This window comes from Sus scrofa, chromosome 6 (assembly GCF_054392235.1).
Source record: "Sus scrofa isolate SSC_HxYL_T2T_F1_AM1 chromosome 6, Sscrofa_HxYL_maternal_Yorkshire_Landrace_v2.0, whole genome shotgun sequence".
Lineage (NCBI taxonomy): Eukaryota > Metazoa > Chordata > Mammalia > Artiodactyla > Suidae > Sus > Sus scrofa.
In genome coordinates, this window is record NC_139388.1 from 94,544,280 (window position 1) to 94,569,121 (window position 24,842).

The 24,842-nt window shown below is 47.1% G+C and overlaps 1 protein-coding gene across 14 annotated transcripts in view; it reads right to left on the reverse strand.

Annotated features, from left to right (window-relative positions):
• The window catches only part of CSMD2 (CUB and Sushi multiple domains 2), a 646,878-nt gene that overhangs the window by 299,336 nt on the left and 322,700 nt on the right, over window positions 1-24,842 (reverse strand). For 8 of the 14 annotated variants that reach the window (XM_084963759.1, XM_084963749.1, XM_021095859.2 and 5 more), the window contains 3 exons: window positions 19,956-20,043; window positions 19,160-19,284; window positions 9,232-9,353 (listed from right to left, as the gene is read on the reverse strand). The exons of the other annotated variants lie outside the window; for them this stretch is intronic. In XM_084963759.1, coding sequence (XP_084819885.1) covers window positions 9,232-9,353; window positions 19,160-19,284; window positions 19,956-20,043 — 335 coding nt within the window. The remainder of the gene's footprint in view (window positions 1-9,231; window positions 9,354-19,159; window positions 19,285-19,955; window positions 20,044-24,842) is intronic. 14 annotated transcript variants of the gene reach the window in all.

Genomic DNA, 24,842 nt, shown 5'->3' on the forward strand with positions numbered 1-24,842 from the left:
CATGGAAATTTCATCAGTCACATCTTTGCCGATGCTGAGCAGAAAGGCTCTAACAGGAGGAGGCTCTGGGGCCCCCTGCGGGCGGGGCCCCACCCAAGGAGCCTCGTGATGCAGGCAGGTATCCTCCATCAGGTAGGAAGGCAGTCAAACAGCTGCTGGGCTCCTCCGCTGGGTACTGTGCTAAGGGCAGGAGAAATAAACCAGAGGGTGTCCCTGCTTTCAGGATGCTGATGAGCTATGGGGGCAAGAACTTCTCAAGACCATGCAAGGTCATCAACAGGAGCTGAGGAACAGAGGCGGGACCAAGACCTGGGGGAATTAGGAATTAGTGCTCTCAAAAGGGGATGGGAATTTGCTGGGAGGAGAAGGGAAGGGGCACATGGATAGGATGCCCTGGAAGAAGGTCTTAAAGGGCCAGGGCCATCAATGTGCCAGAAGTTCAGGGTGGTTGAGGCCGGGGCTGCCTGAGGGGGCTGGGGCAGGTGGGCCCTGCGTGCTTTGCTGGGAGGGAAGAGGGTTGTTATTTATGACACAAGCTAGGCTGGTCTGAACCACTAGGGTGCTTTTTAAAAATATACCTTCCAGGAGTTCCTTTCGTGGCTCAGTGGTTAATGAATCCGACTAGGAACCATGAGGTCGCGGGTTCGATCCCTGGCCTCACTCAGTGGGTTAAGGATCCGGCGTTGCCGTGAGCTGTGGTGTGGGTTGCAGACACGGCTCAGATCCCGCGTTGCTGTGGCTCTGGCGTAGGTCGGTGGCTACAGCTCTGATTAGACCCCTAGCCTGGGAACCTCCATATGCTGTGGGAGCGGCTCTAGAAAAAGCCAAAAAGCCTATACACACACACACACACACACACATACACACACACACACACATATCTTCTAAGTTCCCACCCCAGAGCCACTGAATCTGATCTTTGAGGAAAAATCTTCAGAATTTCTGTCTTTACAGTCCCTCCAGGTATTTCTGATGATTAACCAAATTTGAGGAATGTTATTGTCAGCAGAATGACTATAAAAACTAAGCTAGCCCAAGTGGCCAAGGCAGGGCTCGTGTATCTCAAGGCTGCCCAATCTAAGGGAGCATGGGTGCTGTGTACTGAGTCGGCCAGTGCCACTGGCTCTGAGCCTTCTTTTCTCTTTTCTCTGGATGGACTACGGTGGCTTTAATTGTTTTATTCTCACTGTTTTATTCTTACTGAGGAGAGACACACCTGACACCTGCCTCCCCAAAAGAACTCAGTTCTAGTTCCCACAGTGAAGAGCTGCATAGGCTCTGGGTGCTCGGTCAAGGCTGGTACCTTGACATTGGGTCTCAGCCATTCCCACGCCAGATCATCTTTTGGACCTTCCTATTGCTCTTGGGGGCCCTCGTCCCTGGAACATTCCCAGCTCCCTCTCAAGCTCAAGCAGGAAAGGTCCTGCAAGGGGGATGAAATTCCAGGGAGAGTCCTCGTGCCCACACATGCACAGGTCCCTGGGATGCATAATCATCCATGATTATATGAAGACCCAGGGACATAGGTCCTAGTCTCCACCCCTGCAGGCAAAACTCTCAGCGCCTTCTCCCGACAGCGCGGTCCTCCATCTGTTCCATGTGGAAGGAACCCCCGCATTCTCAGCCCATTTGGCCTCTCACTCTCTCATCACCCTCTTCCCCAAGTCTTCGCTCTCTTCCTGTGTGCTTGCTTCACCCTCAGCCTGGGAACATACTCAAAATCCCAATAGCCTAAACAAACACCCCCAAGGTAGCCCAAAGCTCTCTGTTCACAAGAGCCCACCCCTGTATCCTTTTTCCTTTTCTCACTTCATCATGAAGTTGTCAAAAGGGCTGTCTACATGTCTGGCCTCTAGAGCTCCCCCCTCATCCATTCACTCCCCCCCCACTGTTGTTTCTAACCCCCAAGCTCCACTGAAAGGTCTTCTTCCAAAGCCCAAAGCCACAGTCTCTTTCCAGTCCTTCTCCAACAGGACCCTGTTCATCACGGCCATCGTCAGGTGGATCCTGGCAGGAAACTCTTCCTGATTTGCAGCCTCGTTGACTGTTCTTTCTGTTTCCCTCACTGGATCTCCTTCATCTTTAAGGATGGAGTCCCCAGATCCCTCCCGAATCTTCTCACTCTCTGCTCTTTCCACTCCTTATGCTTCTGTTCCCAATCGTGTGCCGATGAACTAACACAAATCTCTCTCGAATCCAAATTGATCCAGTTTTTAATCAGTGTATCCCAGTATCATTGGATGAAACACAGGCACGTCAAAGGTGCCACGTGTCCTTTCTGACTGCCGCCAAGCATGTTCCTCCTTTCGCAAACCTTTTAAAGCCTCCCATTGGTTCCAGTGAGAAGGCACCGAGTCATCATCCAGCTGGGCAATGAATGTGTACTGAGTGCCTACTGCATGCTGGGAACTCTGTTGGTCACTTGGGACACAACGCTGACTGAGACCTTTCTTTCTTCCTCCATCCTTACATCCAATCAGCCACCAAGTCCCATCACATTCCTTAAATTCCCTTAAATCTGTCTCCCCCACCATGTTTCCAAAGCCTTGGTCAATGACCCCGTTTTTTGAACTTAGGTAACTGTTTCAGATTCCTCACTAGTCTGACTCCCTCCAGTATTCCTAATATCTCTACTGCTGCCAGAGGAATCTTTAAAAATTCAGACCTTCCTGCTACTGCTCCAGTTCAGAAGAAAGGGTGGACCTCATCCTTCTCAAGGCTGATCCTGGTGCTGTTAGCCCCCATACCTCCCATCTACTCTGAGACTTTGTTTCATCCAGCAGGACAGCACAGCTACTTAAGTTCATGGGCAAAGACTGGGTTTAAATCCCAGTGCTGCCACTTACAGGTTTTGTGCTATGACTAAGCTTCCTAACCTTGAACCTTGCTGTGATTTAGTTTCTTCTTCCATCAAATGGATCTTTTAAAACCTAATTAATTGTGCTGTGAAGAGAATGAGACAGAGTCATTTCTACAGAAGGCTTTAGCTCAGCGCTTGGCACATGATGGGCATTCAACAAGAGACAACTACGACTGTTATTACCAACAGCCTAGCCCTTCTACCCTAAAAAGTCTATTTCAGGATAAAACCAAAGCCTCTTTACCAAGCCTGTGGGTTCACTATGATCTGGATCTTGCTGACTTCCCCAGCCTCACTTTGGCATAGGCATGTTGAGTGATTTTCAATTCTATTTTAAACCTCAGTGCCTTTGCATGTGTGTCCACTCTGAGATATTCACTTCTAAGCCTACCCATCCTTAAGACTTGGTTCAAACGTCACCTCCTCTGGGAAACATTCCCTGACCTGGCAGTTAGCAGCTCCTTTCTAGATTTTCTCATCATACTCTAGACACACCTCCGCAAGCACTTATGCAAACTCCAGCTCTATATTTACACGCATGTCTTCTCTCCTGTGTGTATGTTCCTCAAGGGCAGAGATCACACCAATGGTCGAAGAACAAATAAATGCTCATCTTATAAAACAGTGTGAACTTGGAGATTTCTGCTGAAGGAGATGCCCCAAAGGTGACTGAAAGCAGGCTTTGGATGCACGTGTATCTCTCTGTGGGCCAGTGAACAGGGGTAGGAACACACTAAGCATTTTCCCTGCTGTTTGCAGGAAGGCAGTTCTGATTCCATGGTCTTAGACTTTAAGTTTCTATACTTACGCCCTCCTTCCTGCACTGTATGCTCCCTGGCTCTTCTCCTACATGGTGTCAGTAAGGAAATCCCTTCAGCCTCTCTGGGCTCCCTTGGAACTCCTTGAAGCCTAAGAACCAATGAAGATGCTGAGAACACTCTTCTACACAACTTGACTCGGAAGGAGTGCCCTTCCGAGGGGCTGGCTTCAGAACCCTGAGCTGGTGTGCCCTCCTTCAGGGCATGCAGAGTAGTGACCAATGTGAGGCCCCTGACCTCCACATACCAGCCAAGACTAGGACTTCTGTGGGTATATCAAACTGTTTCTCAGAAAATTTTCAGGCCTTACCTACACTTTCTCCTGTACCTCACCTTCAGGTTCAAAAGAATACAGAGGTAAGTATCTTTAACAACGCCCCAGACAGAGCCCTCCAGTCGACAACTTAATAACTCCATGGTAGAAGGTCCTTCGTCTAGGTTAGCCTCCATCTCCATCCCTGTGTGGCTGCAGCATCCTTCTCCATTGGCTAGGTTCATCATCACATGGTTTGATAAAATAGGAATCTTTCTTTGTAAAATGACTTGCAGAGGAAATCCGTTTCCAGTGTTCTAAGGACTGTGGTCCTAGGTATTCAATATATTTTTTTTTCTTTTTAGGGCTGTACCTGCAGCATATGGAAGTTTCCAGGCTAGGGGTCAAATCAGAGCTGCAGCTGCCAGCCTACACCACAGCCACAGCAATGCCAGATCCAAGCCACATCTGTGACCTACACCTCAGCCTGTGGCAATGCCAGATCCTTAATCCACTGAGTGAGGCCAGGGATGGAACCCACATCCTCATGGGTACTAGTCAGAGTCTTAACCCACTAAGCCACAATGGGAATTCTGGTCCTAGGCATTCTTGAGAAAATTTTAAAATGTTGATTAAAATTTAAAAAGAAAAAAAAAAGCTTTTTGTAAGTTAGTAAGTATTATGAACTCTGTGGGTTAAAGGATCTGACATGGCTGTGAGCTGCAGTGTAGGTTGCAGACAGGGCCTGGATCCAGCATTGCTATGGCTGTGGCATAGGCCAGCAGCTACAGCTCTGATTCAGCCCCTAGCCCGGGAACTTTCATATGCTGCAGGTGTGTCCCTAAAAAGAAAAAGAAAAAAATGGGTGAAGTAGAGCTTTGGTTTTCAGGGCCTTGAAGAGAAGAGGGAGTAGGAGAAAAGGTCAGGGCCCATCAGGGTTGAGGCCTCTAGTATGACAGCCCTGAACAAAGCGGAGCTAGTTAAAGCTGTACTCTTAGTGTGAGTAGGAACCAGCAATAAGGCTACCTTCCTTCTCCTGGGGCACTGCTACTCTCTGGGTGGATCAGGAGGCTGACTGTTTATCTCAGACCCTGACACGGAGTGAACAGCAAGCAGAAAACTTCCCCTGAGATTCCATCACAATAAGTCTGCCTTCACATGGGTTTGCAGCCTTTAGATTACTTGGGTGGTTTGAAAGCTTCATACTGAAAATTTAGTCTGAACTGAGTAGAAGCAAATATATCACCTTCTCCTCAAGTCTGAAAGAATTTCCACAAATGTATGATTCTAACCACATCGTCAAAAATTACAAAACAAAGAAAGAGGTTCTGGGGGCCAGAGGTGAGAAACAACAGGCAACAGAGTGAGACTTGCAAAGATTTCACATACTGGGATTAACAGACACAGAATATTAAAAAATATGTTTAATATATTTAAGTAAAGAAAGATTTAAACATATGTGTAAGGAGCAAGAGAGTATAAAATAAAATCAAAAAGCATGTCAAAAAGGAACAAGTAGGGCTACATAAACTGAAAATGATATTTGAAATTAAAATATATCGTCAGTGAATGAATTCAACAGCCATTGAATTCAGTTAGACATAACTGAATTGGAATTATTGAATAGAATGAAAGAGAGAAAATGATAGAAGTTAAGAAACAAAGAAGATAGAATGAGAAATATTAATGTGCCTTGTCAGACTTCCAGAAGCAAGAAAAGAGAGAGAATAACGGAGAGACAACAGTTAAACAATAAAGGCTAAAAATTTTCCCAAACTGATGAAAGATGAAGTCCACAGATTCAAGAAACTTAACAAAATAAAGTAAGATAAATACTACAAGTAGGCATATGATAGTGAAACTTGTAGGGCACTAAAAACGAGGAAAAGACCATAATGGCAGCCAGAGGAATGTCATACAAAGGAATGACAATAAACTTGCAGCAACAATGAAAGCTAGAAGACACTGGAATAATATTTCCATGTGCAAAAACCATTTAATTATCAACCAAGAATCAATTATCTCATGCATGCCAATGTTCTTTCAAAAACAAGGAGGGAAGAGACATTTTAACACAAAGCAAGAATTAAGAAAGTTTGTCATCAACAAGAAAATAAATTCTAAAGCATGTACTTTGGACAGAAAGAAATTCATTTCATAGAGAAGGACTGATGTGCAAGAAGGAAAAGTGAACAAAGTAGCAGTAAATGTGTGAGTAAATCAAAATCGACATTGGTTTTATTAAACAATAATAAGAATGTCTTCTGAGCAAATGCAGGGCAACATGAAAATATACACACACCATAGAGTGTGAATTGGGAGGGAGTAATTAAAGTCATAGTGTTTTAAGACTTCTGACTTTTTAGGAGGAATATAAAATTATTATTTACACTAGACTTTATTAAGTATGCATATCCATATTTCGTAGGTAACCATACAAGAATAGAAATGGTTGTATCATTGAAATGGCCTAACTTTTCTAGTTAAAAGATAGATTGTCAGGGTAGATTTTTAAAAATCCAGTTAAACAGAGGTCATATATAAAGCATAAGAAAGAAGAAAGGTTTGAAGCAAGAGAATAGAAAAGATTTACCAGACAAAAACTAAAAGAAAGCTAACATAATAGGTCAAAAACATTACTATAGATGAAGACAGTCATTACATAATTATTTTTGAAAAAGTTCAACTCACCAGAAAGATGCATAATTCTCAACTTGCATGCTTTAATAACAAAGTCTCAAAATATACAAAGCAAAAAACTGATAGAACTTCAAGGAATAATAGATAAGCCCACCGTCTCAGTGGGAGGTTTTAATATGCCTCCCAATCAAGAAGACAAAATCAATGAAGATATAAAAGATATAAGCACAATTAACAAGCTTGATGTAATGTATATGTTATAATTTAAAAACTGGAAAATATACAGTTTATTTTTTCAAGCACACACGGAATATATATGAAAAATGACCATTTCTGGTTCGAAAAGCAATTCTCAACAAATTTCAAGTGATTCAACTACAGACAATTTTCTCTGACCACAAGCTTTAGAATTGGTAAAAAAAAAAAAAAAAAAAAATCAGCTGGAAAAATCCTTCATTTAGAAATTAAGAAATATTTCTAAATAACTTATGGTCAAAAGATGAAAGGTAATGGAATTGGAAAATATTCAGAAGTAAACCATAGTAAAATACTAAACAAGAAAACCTGTGGGAATGTAGCCAAATAATTTTGAGGGAAATTTAAAGCCTTAGATGCTTAAATAAGATGGAAAAGTCATTAAGGATTAAAATTAAGATGCTAACAAAAGAATAGTAGAAAAAACCTAAATATAATAGAAGAAAAATACAGATAGTAGACATTGATGAAATAGAAAATAAAAATATTAAAAGAAGTATTAAAAAAGACAAACTCAATCTTTGAAAAAAATAACAAAATGTGAACTGTCTGGCAATACTGATTAAAAAATACAAAATGAGAAATTAAAAAGGGATTAAAGATATAATAAGAGATAATATGCATATTTGTATAACCAATAAATTTGAAAATTTAATAAAATGGACTCAAGAATAAAGATACTCTAAATAGTTCTTTAGTCATTAAAAGTATTGTATACAGTTTAAAACTCTTCCAATAAAGGAACACCAGGCCCAGAGAGTTTTCTGAAAAGTTCCACCAAATTTTTAAGGCAAAAGTTATTTCAATCTTCCACTAATAATGCTATAGGATAGAAAGAGAGAAAACAATCATTGTATGAGGCAAGCAATATCTTGACACAGAAATTTGGCGTGTGTGTGTGTGTGTGTGTGTGTGTGTATACACAAAACAGATGAAATCACTAGATGAAATATTAGCAAATCAAATATAGGCATGTTTAAAAATGATAATACTAAATGACCAGGTTGGGTTTAATCCTAGGAATGCGAGATTGGATTAACATTATAGAAATCAACCAGTGGAATTCACCACAGAGGAGAATAAAGGAGAAAATCATATGATTCTATCAATAGATATAGAAAGGTGCTTAATAAAATTCAAAATCCATTCACTATAAAGGACAGAAAGAAATTAATTCCATAGAGAAGGACTAGGGTTAGAAAAGAACTATAATTTTTAAAAAAGACTTCAGCAAGCATAATACTGAATGGTGAAAAAGTAAAACATTCTGTTTAACACCAAACATTGGCAAAAGTGCCCACCATAATCACAATGATTTAACATTATACTGGAGGTTCTAGTGAGAACACTGGGGCAAGAAAAAGGTTGAAGAAAACGTATAGGAATCGAAAAGGAAGAAACAAAACCATCATTCTTTAGAGATGATGACTGCCTTATGTAGAAAACCCCAAAGAATTCGCAGATAAATTATTACAGCAGAGTTGCTATACACAAAAATTAAGCTTAAAAATTAATTGCATGTCTAACCACCATGCAAGAACAGGAGGAAAATGCAATTTTAAAAGACATGATTTATAAAAGCAACAGCAAATATCGGATATCTAGTAATAAACACATTAAGAAATATACAAGATTTGTAGTGGGAAAAAAATTACTCAAGTTTATTGACAGCCATTAAAGAAGCCCTAAGTAAATAAAGATATACCATATTCATGGACTGGGAGACTCAGTATCACAAAGATATCAGTTCTTCTCCAATTTATCTGTGGTTTTGATATTAAAGATTCCAACAGATGATTGTGTGGACTTGGCAAGATATTTGTAAAATTTATAAGAGAACAAAGGGCATGTTATAGGAAAAAAAACTACTGAATGAGAAATAAAGATGTCAAAAGATGTATGTTGCCATCTAAAATAATACACAACACAGATAAATCTTAAGGACATAATTTTGAGTGACTATATACAACATGATTACATTTATAGGAAGTTCAGATGCTGGCAAACTAAATGTTGAATTTTTAGGGGCTACCTACTTATGTGCTAACTGTAAAGAAAAGCAGAGGACTAATAAAGCATACATTTGAGGTAATGGAGACTTGAGGGATGGGAATGGAAAGAGGTTAGTGAGGAACACACATCACTAAAATAACTATGGTGCTTTTTTTTTTCCTTTTACTTGAGCTGGAAGATAACTATTCAGATGTTTGCTGTATTAATGTTCTTTACCTCTTATATTTTACAAATATGCTTTTTATCTATTTAATTTTTAATAAAAAATTTTTAATAATTGTCTTCAGAGTCTCCACCACCACCACGTTCTGGGTTTGAAATCCCTGGTAGAACAACTGTCCCCCATCCAATGCTGTCCATAGGACACTCCCCATCCTCCCCAAGAGCCTTACCTTGGCGGGGTTGAGTGCTGTGATGATCCACACACAGTGTGCATTGTTGTCGTACTGAATGGGGAAATTGGGGGAGGTGATGATGCCCGAGGGGCCTCGAAGGTGGGCATCACACATGCGGGCTGCAGAGAGGAGATGGAAGACAAGCACTTTAGTTTAGACACGGTCCAGTTCCCATCCCTGCCTCCCACTCCCAGCCCCATAGTTCTCGGTAGGCTCAAAGGAAGTCACAGCTCCTGGAGCACTGGGGTAGCAGTAAGCCCCACAGGCCCTAACCCATGGCTCTCTAGGCAGTGATGGACTTCCATGGTCAGGGTAAGCAAGCCCACCTACCCTGACTCCACCATGATCCCGCACCTCATCTCTACCAAGGTGCGGGGCAGCACTACTCATGTTGACCTAAAGCTAGGTGGTCCCAGCTATGGGCCTGCTAAGCTGCCCACCTGCTGCTCTGCTGACCTTTCCAAGTCCCCCCATTTGCTCTTGAGCCTTCTGAGGTAGAATCTCAGGGTGTCCTTATCAAGGCTGGCCTACCAGGTACTGGAACATCTGTGCCCAAGGACCCAGCCGAGATCCCTGGCTCAACCCGGTGCCAGGCACTCAGAGTAATTTCAGGGCCAACCAAGTACTTCCCACCCCTTCCCCAGGCTCAGCACACGCCTGAAACAGGCTTTTGACTGGAAGCAGAAAAATTCAAGGTGAATTAGAAGAAGTGCTCTCCTCAAGTAGATATAAAGTGTTATCAATCACAGCTTAATCTAATTAAGCTCTTTAAAATAGCTTCTAAACTAATTAGATTAAGTAGTGATTGATAACGGTTAGGGTACTACATTGTACCTAGGTGTTTGCCTTCTTTAAAAACGTGTTCTTTAGTTCCAGCCACTTCATTCTTTAATGCGAGTGTTCAGCTATTTTAATAAAGAGTTCCATGAGCCTGTTCTGTTGCTGCCCACATGGCCATTTATCCTAATTGTAGGCAAAGTGCCTAATAGTAAAGAAACGGTGAGCCAACTCAACCAGCCTAAGTATATAAAATGAAAGTGGTGTCAAATCTGGTTTCCTCTGACGGGGCAAATATCCTAGCATCCTCTCTGCATGTGGACAGGGCCGTGATAAACCTTTCCCAGGAAACCCTTCCGAGGAGGGTCTGGGAAGCTGGCTCCTGGGCTCCAGGACATAATTAATCTCTTCTCATTTCACGTGCTCGTTCCTGCACCCATTCATTCTCACACTTATTGAGTGCCTATTACAGGCCAGGCAGAGTGTGGGGAGAGAAAAATGTCTAAGACACAGTCCCTCTTCCCTGGAGCGGCACCAGCAAGCAGAGGGAACTGATGTGAAAAACAGTTATAACGAAGCAGAGTGAGTGTTGTCAGGGGGTTATTTGCAAAAGACCCCTGGGTCAGAATTGTTCCTTTTGTTCCGTAAGCTCCTCACCTTCAGTGAGGAAGTTCCTTCTGGTGGCTCGCTCCTGTCCTGCACCTGCAGCTCAAATGCTGAACCAAGTCTGAACGAAGCCCTAGGGGAACCCTGTCCATCATTCTCCTGTGCATCTGATTGCTGCTGGAATTCTGTGCTGAGAAACACATTCACAGACTGTACTTGCTACAACCCAGCCTGAAGGCAGCATGGCACAGGGAGGGGAGAGCAGGCTGTGGGGTTTACCAGCTGGAGATTCTGGGTTTTATTTATTTATTTATTTATTTATTTATTTATTTTTTGCTTTTTAGGGCTGCACCCGCAGCATAAAAAGGTTCCCAGGCTAGAGGTCGAATCAGAGCTATGGCCACCGGCCTACACCACAGCCACAGCAACGCCAGATCGGATCCTCGTCTGTGACCCACACCACAGCTCATGGCAACGATGCATCCCTGGCCCACTGAGCAAGGCCAGGGATCGAACCTGCACCCTCATGGATGCTAGTCAGATTTGTTTCCGCTGAGCCACAATGGGAACTCTGACATTCTGGGTTTTAAATCCAATTGCTGGTTGTTGAAGTCGGGGTCAAATTAGAAAACTGCTCTGATTCTGCTGCTTCTCCTGGAAAATGGGACTAGTGATTCCGGTCCCCTGAGGCCTGTCAAGGATGAGGTTCTATAGGATAGCAGATGTCAAGGCTCACTCAGGACCTGGGGCATCATCAATAATCAACAAAGGGGAGCTGGGACTATTGGACTCCCAAGGGGGATTCCTTTCATCTCATTCTCCCCAAGATTTCTCAGGGTCGGGGATCTTTATTCTACCTTTCCTGAAGTTTCTTTATAGGATTTTTTTCCCCCGTGACCACACAAGTCAAGTGACATTACTAAACATATTAGAATAAGAAACTCAAAACCCAAACCATGATCCCACAGTCCACCTTTGCAAAGAGGACCCATGGATTCAGCCCTTCAGGGAATCCTTTCTAATCTCTCCCAGACACCTCACACCTCTCCTGGAGTCGGGTTCTACTGCCAAAAGCCCTCAGCTTCACACTCAATCTATCCTGCGCTTGCTTCCAAAAATTAGATGACATTTGCTGTTTGCTGAAACATGCTGAAGGTAATTAGAGAGAGCAGGTCAAAAAGGCATTTACCACTTTAAGGGTTTAGAGGGGTTTAATTAAAATATTACAATCTGCAGCTAGTTAGCATGGAGCATCTAAAAATAGGTTCAGCGTGGAGCATCAGCTACGTTTTCCCTCTGCTGTCTGGGTAAGGTCGGAGGGTCTGTGGAAAGACAGACTCCTCCCCCACCCCCACGCCCCTGGGGGGCAGCTGGCCCCTGGGATCTCACCAACAGATGGTTAGCTCCTCGCTGCGACCCACACAGGATGGTCGAAAGGTAGCTGCTGAGACAGTGACTGAATACATGAATAAACGCATGCTGATGTTTCTCGGTTTGCCTTTTCCCATCAAATGCTCTGCTAGCTAACTTTGGAGTCTTTTCCAGGTCCTTCCATGCCCAAGCTCCCTAGCCACTTCCATTCTTCTTCTGGAGTTCACTACAGGGACAGCATTCCAAGGGACTTTATTTTTTTTTATTATTAAAAAAAATTTTTTTTTCAGTCTTACGTTATTACCTACTTGAGTTTGCATTTGTAGAGGGTCTTTTTTTTCTTTTCTTTTTTTTTCTTTTTGTCTTTTTAGGGCCACGCCCGTGGCATATGGCAGTTCTCAGGCTAGGGGTCCAATTGGAGTTGCAGATGCTGGCCTGCACCACAGCCACAGCAACTTGGGATCCAAACTGCATGTGCGACCTATAGCACAGCTCACAGCAATGCCGGATCCTTCACCCACTGAGTGAGGCCAGGGATGAAACCCGCATCCTCATGGAGCCTAGTGAGGTTCATTACTGCTGAGCCACAAAGGGGACTTTAGAGAGATGCCATTTGGACCCATAGCCACCTAAAAGGGAACTGCACCAGATGCAAATGCCTCTGGTCTTCTATCTTCTCTCCACATCGTACTCCATCCTGCTCCATGCTGCGTTCCCTGGCTTCTCCTACTGCTGACCTTCCTCCTCATCCTTTCCACAGTCCTCTGGAACTACCTCCCAAACACCACAGTCCTCTGGAACCACCTCCCGAACACCAAGTCCAAGGCAAACTGACTTGTAGCTGCACCATCTTTCAGAATCTCCTGCTCCAGCTCCCGCCGTGATGGAACGCCCCTCTCCCCGTCCTGGGCCCACTGCTTCCTCCGGCAGCACTCAGCTGTGAACAGCTTTGTTCTGCCCTCCGGTATTGCATTCCAGAAGCAACTGCTGGAGGAAGCCTTCTTTGACCTCATCTGTATCTCACTCCACTGACCAACGGTTTCTCTCCACCCATCAGCTCCCTGTCTTCTCTTCCATCCTTAGGCAACTTAGATCTCATGGTCCACCGTTACGATCACCTGGCAAATCCACCTAAGACCCTTGCTCCTTTTCCCTTGAAACAGTTTGCTGGAAGACACCAAATGTGGACGAACCCCTCTAGCTCCATTCTCTAGCCCTGCCCCCATATGGCCAAGCTTTGCTGGTGAAAAACCACTTGAGAAGGAGGATTGGGGTCACTATAGACACATGATCACCCACCTCACAAAGTCCTGGATATTGTCCAGCAACTCGGCCATTTAGCTCGGTTAAGTTCACTCTCCTCCTCTGCCCAGAGACCCTTTTGTGCATCCTACACGTCCCTCAGGCCTCTTCCCCTGTCCCTCCCCTTACTCTCAGATGACGACCTTGCTTCAGTCTCTGTGGGTGAAACAGAGGACATCTGGCAGGTGCACCCTCTCTCTCATCCCCCATGTCTGCAATTCTGTCTGCTTAGGTGCTCTTTCCTTCCCGTTCATTTAGAGGTCTGCCCCTCCTCCTGAGATTAGGTGCCCCTGCCCAAGGCCACACCTAGGGGCTGCTGTTCTGGGACCCAGGAGAGTCCATCTGTGAGATCTTAAACTCCATCACCCCATTCCTTCCTCTCCTGCCTGGGCATCCGGCAGAGTGACTTTGGTCTTGAGGCACCTGCGGTCCTAAATCATAGGTCCCTCCAAACCCCTGGCTTCCTCATTTCTCCCCATCTATTCATCCCTTCCTGACCCTCCGCCTCTCACCAGCTAGTCTGGACCTCCAGACCCTCACCAGCAGCTCCCTCAATACTCTCACATTTGCTTTTGATTAATTCTACCATCTATTCCTAACCCTTGGTGCCAGGGGGCAGTCAGGAGAACTGTGGTACCATTGCAGATTTGTCGTTTGCCATTGTAATGGTAGCTTTGGTCCAAACCAGTCCTTTCTGTTGTATCTGCTCTGTCTGCTCAATGATTCCTTATGGGGAAATTTCACTACTTGGTTGAGCCACTTGATCCCACGGGCTGCTTTCTGGTCTTTGCTGTACTTGACCTCTCGAAAGTTGCTGATTCTACTGACCCTTCTCTCTTCATGAAATTCACATTCATTGGCTTCCATAATACCCCTGGCCTCTTTTCCTATCTCTCTGATCCTTCTCATCTATTAACTCCATAAAAGCAGTTGTTTAAATCTGGGCAAAGAATATATTGCACTTTGCACCGTTCCTGCAAATTTTCTGTGAGGTCACAATTATATCAAAATAAATGTTACCAAAATGTGGGGGAAAGAGGTGGACCTATTTAGTTCCATCCAGGATATTGACCCCAATTTGATGTCCAGGTGCAATTTCGAAGTAGGAGTAGGATAGAGCCTTTGGAGTCAGGGTTTGAATCTCAGGTCAACCGTTAGCTTTGCGCCCCTGGGCAAGCTGGCAGACCATTCCAAGCTTGAGCTAGACATAACATATGGATACTACTACTTTCCTTGTAAAAACAAAATTATGAAAGTGCTTTCTGTTACAGATGGTTTAACAGGTGGGAGCTTTATCACTAGTACAGTGGATATGTAAGGGACTCGGGGAGCAGGGTGCATGTGTTCTAGTGTACCCGGTATGTCACCCTAGGGAGAATGACTACAGAGGAGAGGAGAGGAAGGTGGGGGTAGCCAGTGGGAGGGAAGGGGGAAGGGGTGGTGAAGGAGAGGGGGCATGGGAGGGGGCGGGAGAGAGGAGAGGAGAAGGATGAAGACAAACTTCTGAACATTTATGTTTAAGCCCAGGACGCTGATCTAGCAAAGGCCACTGAGAAAGAAGACAGCCATCTCTAATCTTCATGGCATTAATCCAGCTCGTCGGTGCAATGCCTCCTGCATTTCTCTCCTGTCTTAGGAGAATGAGGAAGAGGGTTCAGAGCATTCCGGTAACTTGCCCTGCACCATATGGAATGTTAATAGCAAAGTGGGAACTGGAACTTAGGTCTCTGAGTCCTGAGTCTGGTGTTCTGTTTACCAAAAAAGCTTTTATCCTAGGGGAAAAAAATAACGTCTGGTTTTCTGCTGATTACCTACTCTGTGAAACACCGTAACTGTATTTCATCTGGGGCTGGTACTCTGTCCCTATCCTCTGTCTACACCAGTGTGTGGTCAGAAGAAACCAGATCCCCTGGTTGTCAGCTTGGCCCTTTTAACTCCATCAGTGGTTTACAAACTGTGTTCCTTAGAACCTCAGGGCTTCCTTGGAAGTGACTTAGGGGCTGCTGGGAGTGGTGAGGAGGAGCAACTCCAAATCCTTGCCCCCACTTCATTAAGAGAAGCTCCACTGCATTTGTTTTATTTATGGAGCTTCTGCAAAAGCTTATTTTAATATATTGGGCTCCCTGTGTGAAATAAGCTCGACCAGCTCTATATCACACCATGTGCTTGAATCTGTATGCGTGGAGTTCGTATAACAGTAGAACAATGTTTCATGTTGTCCTCAATCTCCTTTGGATGAAAACATTTTTCCAGTAGTCAAATGAGAAGCTTATTTCCTTTGGTGGGAGGGCCAGAAGAAGAAAAAAAAAAAAAAAAAGCCTGTGAATATCTCATTTCAAATTCCAAAATGAGGGCACAGTGCCATATTGTTCATTCATTCCAATCACTGGTTCATTCAGGTTGTCCTCAAACATTTGTGGAGAACCTATCATTTGCCGGGCCCCATGTTTTAGTAGAATTAATTGTGTGGAAAATGAATATTTAAAATCAAATCATATTTTAAATGCACTAGAGGAAAAATAATACCACTCCGTGTGGGGGTGAATCCTTCTCAGAATGTGATCTTTGGGTAGCCTGCTGATTCGTGAAGCTATAGTGGAACACAAAGGGTTTTGCCCCTTTTTATTCTCAAAGTGGGGTTCACGTCAATCCTCCTGAAAAAAAACTCACAGCACAGTGATTCTGACTAATTAAAAACATGAGGGTTTTAGGGGAGGGGGAGAAAGTGGGATGGTCAGGAAGTTTGTGGTTAATAGATGCAAACAATTACATTTAGATGGATAAGCAATGAGGTCCTGCCGAACAGCACAGGGAACTGTGTCCAGTCATTTGTGATAGATCACGATAGACAATATGAGAAAAAGAATGTGTGTGTGTGTGTGTGTGTGTGTGTATTATGTATGTGTATGTATATATGTATGACTGGGTCACTTTGCTGTACAGCAGAAATTGGCACAACATTGTAAATCCACTATATTGAATACATTTTTTTTAGGTCTAAAAAAAAAAATTTGAAAAGAAAACCGCCAAAAAGAAAAAGACCTTTGAAGTGAATATTGATCTCAGCCCTTGGCCTTTGGGGAAGTCCAGGACAGATCACCCAAGTTCAAACCCAGGAAGCTTCACTTCTCTCTTCCTCCCTCGCAATGACCTTGGGGGAGAAAAAGCGGGGAGAGAACGGCAGGAAGTTGAACCTGCCCTAGAACCTCCTCTCTACCGCAGCTGGCACTAGGCACTTTCTACAAAATGGCTGGTTTAAATTTTGCAACCACTAGGTACTGTGAGTTTTGTTTTCCCAGTTGCTAAACGAGGGCCCTGTGGCTAAAAAAAAGTTGAAGGAACTCGCTAGGGCCAATGAGCTAGCAGGTGGCAAAGTTGGGCTCGAGATCAAAGTCTGTGTGCTTCCCAAGGGGGATACTGGCAACATGATTGGACAAGACAGTGAGGAAACGCTAAAAGATCTGGGGCCTCTAGAGGCTGAGAGTGTGCTGCCCCAAGGTGTGAGGAAGCTGTACCCTGCCAGTGCTCAGCAGTTTAAACTATACACACGTGCACGGATGCGCTGGCATCATTTCTAAACGAGCCCTTTCATGGCCACTACTTCCTGTAGTTCTTGCCATAATGCCATACAGCCATGTTCTGTAATCACTGCCTTTTAGCAGAAGAGATGCAGAGAGGTGAAGACCCAGCCCAAGGACACCCCGCTGAAAAGCGGTGATGACTGAAAAAAAGAAAAAGGAGTTCTCTAGTGGCCTAGTGGCTAAAGACTTTGCATTGTCACCGCTGTGGCTCGAGTTACTGCTGTGGCTCAGATTGGAACCCTGGTCCAGGAAATTTTGCATGCTGCAGCCATGGCCAAAAAAATTTAAAAAAGAAAGAATAATGGTTGGGTTTGAACCCCATTCTGCCAGGCTCTGTTTTCCACCCACTTCCCAGGGGCAGAGGATGGGATAAGAATGGGTGTGGAAAAGTGCAGCCGGATGCTTAGTCAACAGCGTGCTAGAGAAGGCAGCGTCCAGAGCGTCAAAATCAGTGGAGGACCGGGACCGGGTCTGGAGAAAAGGGTGAGCGTGTTACTTGACTGCAAACCTTTTTCTGAAATGCCAGCCTTTCCTCACCCTGGGCTCATTCATGTAGATCATCACCATTACTAAGAGAACAACCTGCCTCCAGTGAAAAGGTTTGGGGGAGGGAGCAGATCCCACTGCTGCCTGAAGGCATCCTTGTTCTGGCTCCTCAAAAGGAATTTTGAAATAACAGGCTGGAGAAGGTCCCTTGATCCTCAGACTCGATAATTCTATGCCTCTCCACTCAGCTGGTGTCCTGGTTCCCCAGAAATGGAGGGTTGTGCTATTCAGTTATTCAATCATCCATTCAACACATTAATGAGCCCCTACTATGTGCCTGGTTCTATCCTAGGCAGTGAACAAAACAGAAGTCCTGGCCCTAAAGAGCTTAGACTCTAGCACAAGGCTGCTTGTGTTCTGGTCCAGGACTTCCCAAGTCATAAAGCGTTGCCACATCCACAACTCCATTTGACCTTCATGTTCACACAAGACGGGCAGGGTAGGAACCATGGTCTACACTGGTAGGGAGGAAAATAAGCCCAGAGAAAATAGGAGGTTTGCCAAATTGCCTGTGGCCAGCTGGTGGCCAAGCTGAGCGTCATACCCAAGAATTCTTTTGTTGGATTTTTTTTTTTTTTTAAGAAAAATATTAGCTAGGTGGCATCTTTGAAATAATATGGCTAACATCAGTGGGGATACAAAGAGCATTATTAGCTGTGGATCGTGGCCACCTCAAAGTTGGTGAGAATGAATAAATCTCAGGCTTACTTGAGAGAGATTGTCTCGACCCTCTTCCAGGGTGCCTAGCAATACAACAGAAAAAAGGGAGTGGGTGTCCCTTCCTCAGTGTAGAAGTGATCTAAGTTCTTCACCCAGGACCCATCTGGCCCTGCATGAATTGCATCTTGGTGCATGTGTCTGGAGAGAGGCAAAGATCCCCTTCTTCAGCTGGAAGGAGCCAGAAGGTAACTTCAGTGGGAACCATAGAGCAAGGGTTGTCTTTGTTTATTAACTCTACAGAATTCCTCACTCCTTCACCAAGACCTCTTGAGGCCTGGTCATGCCTGCAAACAATGGAAGAAGTGAGCTGCACCCTCTGTGGGGCATGAGAAGCTCTCTACTGGTCCCCGAGGTTGGGAGTGGCTGAGGCCAAGTTCTTCTACCATTGAAGCAGCTGCCATCCTGTCCCAGTGAAAAATCACCCGGGTCTGATATTTTAAGATTCTTTGGGGGACAGGGACTTGACCGGGCCAGCCTTGGCCAGGTGTGGGGTTAGAGGAATCCCCCAAGAAGCCTTTTGAGGTCATGGTCCACGTTACTCCTGCAGAGCTCGGCACACTCTTTCAGAAGTGGCAGTGTGTGTGCTGCTGGGGATGTGGAAAGAAACAAGGGCACTGAGATAGAGGGCTCGGGATGTCTGTGCGCTCGAATGGAGGGATTCAAGGTGACCTCCCTTCCAATCCAGCCAGGTGCAGTCATAATATCTTTGTGCAGTGGGCTAGCTGCTCATGCATGACTCCTGGATAGACTGTCAGGCAGGTGCAGGCAGGGCAGGGACCACGCCTATCTTTCCCGTCTCTGTGTCCCCCGATCCTCTACAGGCTTGGATGCTAAATAAATACGTTGAGTCAATCCATAAATGGATGCAGAATCTGAGGCCTGGGGAACAATGAGTGTGAGGTCAGCCAGTCTGGAGCAGGGCCTGGACCTCAGGCATCAGGAGCTGGGCTTCGTCCTCCATGCTCAGCCCAGGTTTTTGGCCAGCCTCCCAAACCCCCACCCCTTGCCAGGGTCATCCTCACCTCGGCAGACCGGCCTGTGGTCACTCCAGGCTGCGAACATGTCACTGACTTTCATACAGGTGATCCGCTTGGACCCTTGCAGGTCATAACCCTCGTTGCAGGTGAACTGGACGCTGGATCCTAACCTGGGAGACAAGGCGTATCTGTGAGCCCCTCCCCTGGGCAGGCCAGGCCCCCTCTGAGTCCTTTTTAGTTCCGCAAAGAAGGACCACGCCCAACTCCATTTCTGCTCCGGCCCTTAATCTCGGCTCCACCGTTTTATCACTTATAACCTCTGGTGGAAGGAACACCTGCGCTTCATTTTCTTTTTTTCTTTTTTTTTTTTTTTTTAGACCATTTAATGGTTTTAGGACTGAGTTAAAAGATGACTGTGTTGGCAAAACGGCAATCCTCTGAGATAAGGATCAATTAGGACAGCCAAGAGTAGGGGGATGACACCCACAAACTTGCACGAAAGTGGAGAACTATGGGAATATGCCTTGAGAGTTAGACACTTAACAAAATACACTGTCTTGGGGCCCTGGGACCTCCGAGGTGATCGGAGGTGTGAGCTGCCCACTTGTCCATCGTTACAGTGGATGAGGGTCTGCTGGGTGACACTGGCAGTTCACAGTCTTCCCCTCCACCACTCAAAGTGTGCACCAAGAAAGAATGCTAAAGGCCAGAGCTCTCCCTGGGAAGCGATCCGTACCCACGTGGCCCTCTCCGCTCTACCTCCAGGAAGGCCAGCCCCTGCCTCCCCCCAGCCAGGCCTCCCACCCTTCCGGCCATAAGAACATCCCCAAACAGCGCTTACCTGAAATCTGAGCCTAGTCTTTTGCCCCTTTCAGGTATGCCAGGGTCTGGACACATATTATGCCCTTGGGACACACCAACCTGAGTTACTACAAGGCAAAAAACAGCACAGACAGAGATGGACGATCACAGGAAGGCACCAGCCGAGGCCGTGTCTCGGGGGCAGGTGGGCGCAGAGCCGGAGGAGGCCCTGCTCTGCTGGGGCCGGTGGGGTTGCTGGGGGTCTACTGGGCTCGGGTTTCCCCAGTGTGCCCGAGGGAGGTGCTTTTGACAAATTCCTTTGGAAGCAAAGGCCAAGTGAAATTCATCAAGAGCACGTGGGCTCAGAGGCAGGCACGCCAAGCCGACGACCACCCCGTCCCCTTACCCGACACCAGCGGCCAGAGGCGGACAGTCCACAGTCCTCCCAGTGGCTTCCCCACCCTGCCAGCCTGCTGATGGTGACTCTAGATGAGATGAGCCCCCCAACCTCGGCCCCCAATGGAGAAATGACTCAAAGAAAGGTAAATAAAAGGTGGATGCGTGGTCAGAAACAGTAAAGAATGTAAGAGAAAGCTGCAGTCTGAAATTCAAAGCAGGGACTTGAGTTCAAACACGGGTATTTCTGCTGAGACACCCCTTCCCACCAGACAGTTCTCACTGCAGAGCGAGTGGTGGCCAGAACATTCCCCCGCCTGACGCCGTCAGTCGAGGGCACCGAGGTGGCACCGTAGTCCTCCTGGCAGATGCTATGATGCCCTCACATTTGCCAACACCAGAGTCTTGTTTTAAAAAACCACATGCATGGTCCTCTAGGCTAAAGGAGAAGCTTGGTCAGAAGGCGGCAGAGACACACGAAGTCAGTTTTCTCTTGTCTCCAGTGGAGAAGGTTTCTGGCCCCTGCAGTTCATTGCTCTGAGAAGCTGTGAGGCAAGAACTCCCTTGCACCTCTGGAGTCCTGGCCAGGAGCTGGAGTTTCAATCAAGCCCTCAAAAACCCATGTCCCCAACAAACACCTCTTGACGAAGAATGACGGGGCATCTGAGCAACGGTCCCTGAGTTGGCCCATTTCCCTCCCATCCCCTCGATGTCCCACAATATGAGCCATGTGCTCCGTCACCCACTCATTCCTGCACGTGGTACACAACAAGCATTAATTGAACACCTACTGCATACAAGACCCTATTTGAATACCATGGGAGATACTAATGCCAGATGTCAGACATGACCACTCCACTATCTTCAAGGAGTTCCCAAGTGAGTGAAGTTGTGAACTATGGAAAGAAACTATGGAACCACAAAGAGGAGGTGATGGAAAAATGCAGCTACAGGGAGGTTCAGAGAGAGGACCCATCGCATATTGCTAAGAGAAAGCATGGAAGGCTGCCTGGAGGAGGTGGCATTTAATGTGGTCCTTCCGAGATAGCAGAATTTAGAGTCATGCTAACAGAGAAATGACATTTCAGGCAGACAGACAGGCCAGGGGGCAAGTCGGAAACATGGAAACAGAGCTATAGGTTGTCCGATGTGCCAGAACAGGAGGAAGGGTATGAGTAACATGGGAGAGTGAAGGTGAGGTTTCAGGTCAGACTTTGAAGGGGCTTGAGTCTGATCCTAAAGACGATGGGAAGAGTGCTGAATGGGGAAGGGCATGGTAAGACGTGGGTGGCTCAGGGCGAGGTTGGATACTGCGAGATGAGGCAGGAAGTTTTGTAATCATCCAGGTAAAGAACAACGAGACCCTGGTTGTGGGGACAGAAATCAGGTGATACGAATGGCTGTGGCAAAGAAAGAATCACCAGGGCTCATGGAAGACTGGGGCCTGGGGAGAGGGAGCAGGGGACTTCCTGACCCAGGGAGTCTGTGAGGATGCTGGTGAGCTGATGGAAGTAGGGCAGCAGGCAGTCCCAGTTCAGACTCAGTCTCATTTCAGACCTGAATTTGGAGCTCTCTTCTACAGAGAGAAACCTGCTGTAGACCCAGTTCAAATCTCCAAGTAGCCCAGGGTGTGGCTGGCCAGGGGAACCTGGGGGTTTGAACAGACTGCCCGTTCAAGCCAAAGACCAGGTACCCTCTTGGCTGCGTGGGGATGAGTACAAGGCCTCTTGGGCAGCCTCGTTTTCCCCGACACTCCCCACTGCCACGTTAACGCCAGGCACGCCCACCGGACCCTTGTCCCCCACGCCCATACCCCCCCTTGCCAAACTTCTATTTCCGAAGCTTTCCCATCCTAGACTTAGCCACATCGCCATTCCCCCTAGTCCAGGACCCTTCGGGCTGGGATAATAAGATGGAAGTGCCATCTCCAAAAGCAGAGCAAGTCCCTGCCTCCTGGAGCCTCGGTGTTCTGTGAGCAGGAGGAAGGAAAGAGAAAACTGGAGTTTCCAGGATCCCCGGGGTGGGGGGAGAGAGGATGTCGGTCCTGAGCTGAACCTGCTGGCTCACCTGCTGGCAAGCCGGCCTCACCATGATCCATCCCTGCTGAGGCTTTCTCAGCTAAGCGCCCACCTTCTTTCAGCCCTGCCCGCCCACCCCTGCCCACCAACCACCCCCATCCCAAAGCCCCTGCCAACCACCACGTGGGGACCACGCCCCACCTTGTAGCACGTTAAGAATGCCCAGCAGTTTCTTGTCTCCTTCTCTCGCCCTCTCATTCAGTGCGGATGCCGCTCAGCGAGCAGAGCGGAGGGCTGTCGGATGAGGATGTGGCTGGACGGGAGGGGGAAAGGCCATGGCGAAGCCCACCCACCGAACCACAGCCCCTGACCTGCACAGCAACCCCCTCACCTTCCCTCTCACCAGCCAGCCCGAAGTAAGGCTCAGGCGCCACCCAGGAAGTTGTAAGCCCAGCTTCATACCCCACCAGTGTCCCCTCTTCCCGGAAGGACCGAGCAGGTGACCATATTCCCACATGAGCCTCCGAGGCTCTCGGAAACGAGCAAACCCAAATCCCAGCAAACAGTCTACTGCTTGAATTATGGAGGCAGAGGGCTTTTCCCCTCTCTTTTCTGGGTTCCAGCCTCCCCTGCCTATTTAAAACCAGCTGCTTGTGCCCACAGCATGAATTTGCTGTTGGCTAAGGAGGGAAAAGACGAGAAAATGATCCTTGCCCCGGTCACCATGATAAAGAAGATGCCACAGCACACTCAGAAAGACTGTGCCTTCTACCCCAAGAGACGGGAACTGCAGCCTGTGCCTGGGGGTCCATGGTGCCCATGGACTGTCTGGTGAAGGCAGCAAATGGGGCCCGCTCCTCCCTGAAGTTCAGCACATCTGTCCACAGGGGATACGGGCAGAACACAATGGGCCAGAGCCCTGCAGACATCTAGCGCCCCGCCTCCCAGGCGGCTTGAGTCACCCCCACCTGTCTGAGAACATCTCAGAAAGGAGGCCGGTACCATGTTGTAGAGAGATGTATATTTGTTCAGAGAGGTTTTGCATTATTTTATTAAAATAGACTTTCTTCATCTTTCTGAGGGAGTCTGGGGTGCCTCCGAGAACTACTGAAAACCATAGACCTTTTCCTCCTAAAGGACACACCCACAACATCATGTAATTTTTTTAGCGAGTTCACGGACCTCCTGGAGTCCTAGGTCCAGGAGGCCCATCTGAGATCCAACAGCGCCCTTGGGAGGAAGGGAGGGCAAAGTTGCATATCCCCATTCTACAGATGTGGGAGCCGAGGTGTGAGTGCCTGGGGTGACATGGTTACCCTTGTTCTCCCAAATCAGAACAACTTTCTTAAAGTTTGCCTGTGGCCTCAAGGCAAACTCTGAAGTTAAATCGTGCCTGCTTCTGGTTCCTCTGGTCTCCTGTGGCTGCAGAAAGAAAGAGCCCGGGCAGGCCCAGGCCATGTCTCGAGCCTTCTCTGCAGACTCCTGACCTAACCCTCTGCTCCTCGCCAGCCTGCCAGTCAAGCCCAGAAGCAGGGAGTCCTGGCTGCTCTCTGCCATCCAGTGCCCTTGGGTTGGGGTGACCAGAGACCATGGTTCCCAGAGGCAAGAAGTGGGGCCCATCTCCAATTGGAGAGCTTGAAAGACCAGAGAAAATCCCACAGGCAGGTTCAGTGTTGTCAGGGCCTTGGGACCAGACTGCCTCTCCCCACTCCTGCTCCCTGCCACAGATGGCCCCGAGCCCTGGAGCCACCACGGCCGCTCTCCCTGCCGCTCTCCTGCAGGTACTTCTAGCATCGCAGGAGAAGTGAGCGCACGGTGGTGAGGAGGGGAAAGAAGAGGGTCAGAAGGGAGCAGAGACAGACAGAGGGAGAGGCAGACAGGGTGGTGGAGGAGGAAGGCAGGAAGGAGGAGGACAAGTGGAGGGAGAGAGAGGAGAGCGTGAGAAACAGAGGGCAAAGGGAGGTAGAGGGTAGACCAGAACGCCGGGCGTTTGGGGACCAAGGGAGGTTCCTTGCCCTCATGTGCCAAATGAAAAAGGAGTGTTTCTTGGAAAGATCTGTTCTGCTTTCAGGTCCAGTCTTTCGGGGTGGCCCAGAACCTTCCAGAAACCCTTCTTACGCCGTGGCTCAAAAGCCTCCTAGCAAAGGCTCTGCTTAGGTGCTTCTGGAGTGACATTCCACCACTGGACATCCCCCTTTCGATCTTTGAAACACTAACAGCAGGAGTATCCCCAGAGACAGGCTCTTCCCCGTGCCCAAGTGGAGCGCTCCCAGCACTGCCCCATCGGCTCGAGAAGCAAGGCCCCCCACCCTCTAGTCCACTCTTTGCCCAGCCAGGTCCAGGGACCATGGTGAAGGGTTTGAGGCACTCCCTTCTCTCCCCTTCTCGACCTTGCCTTGGGAGCTGGATTCAGGGCCCTGAAGCCTCCAAAATCCCAGCCGCGGTTTACTGACTCCTAGGCCACGAGCCAGAAAAAGGATTGTCTTAGCAGGTGGAAGTGATTCAAAAGGAAA